The 3970-nt window shown below is 41.5% G+C and overlaps 1 protein-coding gene across 1 annotated transcript in view; it reads right to left on the bottom strand.

Moving 5' to 3' along the window:
* The window catches only part of LOC107569921 (A-kinase anchor protein 9-like), a 44517-nt gene that overhangs the window by 30703 nt on the left and 9844 nt on the right, over positions 1 to 3970 (bottom strand). Inside the window, exon 5 of the mRNA XM_016256090.1 lies at positions 1274 to 1436. Within this exon, the coding sequence (XP_016111576.1) occupies positions 1274 to 1436 (163 nt within the window). The remainder of the gene's footprint in view (positions 1 to 1273; positions 1437 to 3970) is intronic.

Genomic DNA, 3970 nt, shown 5'->3' with positions numbered 1-3970 from the left:
CCCGCAGTATGCTATCCAAACCAATCAGAATGCAGCACGCCTAAATGGAGCACGAGAACAGAACAGACCGGGCGGGCATACAAACGTAACGCCAGGTTCACACACTCCGTCTGTGGTGTGTATTTTGTCCGTGCCCATGTTAACGGATCAGAGCGTTCACACTGCACGCGATTGCGGTCCGGCAGTGCGCTCCAGGAGCGGTGCGTCTGCAGCAGTCATGCTGCGATCGTTTCCGCACGGAGTCTATTTCTGCTGTGCTGCACGCGCTGAATTAAAGTGACAGCGCATTATTCGCTGTAAAAATTAACATGGATTGCCACGGAAATTTTGTAATTGCACCATAAATGCATATAATTAAAGTCTAATGGTTCACAGTCAACACATGGCTTTTTGGCTAGATTTAAAACCAGGAAAAGTGCACTTTTAGATAAACAAGGCAATAATAGATGACACTCGTGGTGGTAGTTAAACGGTTATATTTATTGAGTTTAAACGTGAATGTCTATGAAAGATTGTATTACTGTACTGTGATAAAAGAGAATCACAATGCTGAAAAAGCATTTTCAGAAACAACGTTTGGATTTGAAATCAAAATATTGGATAAATGTTGTGTTTGTGGTAAACAGGATCAGGAGCGGACTGCAAACGCGTCCTGTGCGAAAGCACAATGAGTCCGTGCTGCTTCTGCACCGCATACACATACTGTATACGCACTGCAGACGGAGTACGTGTGAACTTGGCGCAACAAATCTAGTTCAACATCTGAGGCAACGCCACAAAGAGCTCTGTGACCAATGCATGGCAAAAAAATCCCTGGACACGAGATGTTTTTTTTTTTCCTGCCATATGTCTATTCTAGAGACCTTTTGTTACACCTTTACTTAGTGATTATTTTGCCATATGTCTGTTCTAGAGACATGTTACAGCTTTTTGATAAAGCTCTAATTGGTTTTCTTTTGGAAATAAGTTTAAAATTCACACTGAATGCATTATTGACTGTAAAGCATGTCTGTGTGTCAAAATCGTGATTAAAATCGAAATTGCAAAATTGATCAAAGAAATCGCGATAGGTTTTTTTTGTCCATATCGCATAGCCCTAACACACACACACACACACACACACTCACTCACACACACACTCACTCACACAGACACACACACACACACACACACACACACACACAAGCAAACACAACCCATCTCTCTGACACACTCACATGCTGCCAGCACATCCTCCTCACATCCTCAAACACACACACTCTCACACACACACCTTCAGCCTTGTGCAGCTCCAGTGCCAGCTGCTCCCGAGCTCGCTCCTCCTCACACAGACGCTCCTGCAGCTCCTCCTGTCTGCGCTGCAGCTCCCCCATCTCCTCATTATGCCTGAACTTCTCTCTCATCAGCTCCGTCTGCGTGATTTCAGCATGCTCCAGCTGAAATAACGTGGTCAGTATGGTCAAAAACAGCTGGCATTAATCAGGCTTCTGCATCATGTAAACCTAATTCAGAATATACACTGTCATCAAAAACATTGGTTTATATCTGCACACGTTCAATAAAAAGCTGATCTGCTTCTATGAGACCCAGTCAGCGACTGAAGAGTTTCTGGAGCGAATTCTGTTATAGAAATATTAAAGAAATGAACAGACGAGCAGAGCATCATAACAGTCTGATGGCCTTCAATGTGATTTTGTGAGCTATTTTGAGGGTCATGAATGAGAAATAACTCTTTATTAAATTACTTTAAAGAATTGCTAAAAACATGTCATAATAAATGCCTAGATAATAAATTTTTACTGTTTTATTTTGGTTTGGATTTATTTTAATTTCACAATTTTATGACTTTATTAATTGCTAGTAAATGTTTTATTTTGATTGTTTTTATTGCAAAATCATTTATTTTAATTTAGCATTTTTATGCTTTATTAATTTTTTGTAAGTGTTTTATTTTTAAATAATTTATTTAATTTTTACCGTTTAATTTCGGTTGTTTTTATATTTTAAAATAATTTATTTTTATTGAGTGTTTTCCTGATTTTATAAATAATTTTATTAAGTGTTTTATTTTTCGATTGCTTTCATTTTAAAATCATTTATATATTTAAAATTTTACATTTATGATTTTATTCTTTTAAAAGTTTACGGTCAGTAAGATTTTTTTTTTTTAAGAAATGAATACTTCACATAAATAATCAAGGCTGCATTAAACTGATCAAAAGTGACAGTAAAAACATTACAAAAGATTTCTATTTCAAATAAATGCTGTTCTTTTGAACTTTCTATTCATCTGTGAATCTTGAAAAAAATCACAGTTTCCACAAAAGTTTTCAGTTTTCAACACTGATAATCAGAAATGTTTCTTGAGCAGCAAATCAATATATTATACTGATTTCTGAAGATCATGTGACACTGAAGACTGGAGGAATGATGCTGAAAATACAGCTGTGCATCACAGAAATACATTACAGTTTAACAGAGATTCACACAGAAAACAGCTGTTTGAAATTGCTAAAATATTTCACAATTTTTACTGTATTTTTGATCAAATAAAGCAGCCTCGGTGAACAGAAGAGACTCTTTCAGAAACATTTAAAAATCGTACTGACCCCAAACCTTTGAACAGTAGTACACATTATTGTTCATGCTACACACACACACAGTCTTGAAAACACAAATGAAAGCCACATTAATGTCAACAAGCTCGTATTTTTGTTCATGTGGTCACACATTCATGTGAAGCTTTTGAGGAGCTTCAACAAAAGCCAGGATTTCTGTGACACGACAGCGCACCTGATCTCGTATGACCAGAGTCTGAGCACAAAACACACACAAACACACCCAGGAATCTCATTACAGCCCAGCCAACGTCTACAAAAGCTCCCGAGACTCTTATCTCACTATACAGACACACACGCTGTAAAACCCTTTCCCTCTCAAACCGAGCGCACCAAAGGTCAAAACCGAGCTCTGGCATCATCCTCTTACTGTATACGGCGGCGTGGGCAGGGAGATCTTGGAGACGACTTTGAGAAGGTGGCTGTTGTCGCGCCGGTTGACGTGCGAGATCTGTGTCTGCACGACTACAGCGTTCTTCTCGTGAAGCAGGTGGCTCAGAGGGAAGGGTCGCGGCAGCGGGATGCGCGACTCCACCTCGTAAACATCCATGTCCTGGCTTTCCAGCCAGCTGTCGCGCAGGATCTGCGAATCCCAATACGCCCGATAGGAATCCATGTCGTCTTCTAAGCGGCGTCCTGCGAGAAGTTAGAGACTCGTCTCATCGTCGTCAGGCACAAATGAATCGGAGCGAACATCCCTGGGCTGAGCGAGCGTCTCTATGGAAGTGTCTCGGCGGAGGTAAACACACACAGATCTCACGTGGCCCGTCAGGAAGAACCAGCTTCAGGTAAACGATCGAGTCCCAGATGAACAAGTCGATCCGGAGAGGAAACTAAACTCCAAGCTGTTCCAGAAATCAGAGTTTGAAACACACTCTCTCGTTTACTTTTCCTCCCGCTGGAAACTCATTAACAATTCCGTGCTTCCGTGGCAACGGTCCTCTGGGAAAACGCAGGGCGAGAGAGACTCCCTCTGCACCTCTCTCTCTCGGTGTGTATCTCTCTCTCTCTCTCTTTTTCCCTCCCTTTCACTCCGTGTCTCTCTCTTTCTCTCTGTCTCTCAGTGTGTGTGTCTCTCTCTCTCTCTCTCTCTCTCTCTGTGTGTGTCTGTCAGCTGGAGCAAACACTTCCTGGTTTGTGGATATGTGTGGGATACGTCAACAGTAAAGGCGGAGTCATGAAGCCTGCAGGTGATTTAACACACACACACACACACACTCACATACTCTCTCTCACACACACACACACACACACACACACACACACACACACACACACACACACACACACTCACCCCCTCACTCTCACACTCACTCACACACACACACACACACTCACACACACACACACAC

This window comes from Sinocyclocheilus grahami, unplaced genomic scaffold, assembly GCF_001515645.1.
Source record: "Sinocyclocheilus grahami isolate Dianchi unplaced genomic scaffold, SAMN03320097.WGS_v1.1 scaffold1396.1, whole genome shotgun sequence".
In the NCBI taxonomy this organism is placed as follows: Eukaryota; Metazoa; Chordata; class Actinopteri; order Cypriniformes; family Cyprinidae; genus Sinocyclocheilus; species Sinocyclocheilus grahami.
The sequence above is the reverse complement of the archived record's forward strand: the minus strand, read 5'-3'. Positions and strand labels throughout refer to the sequence as shown.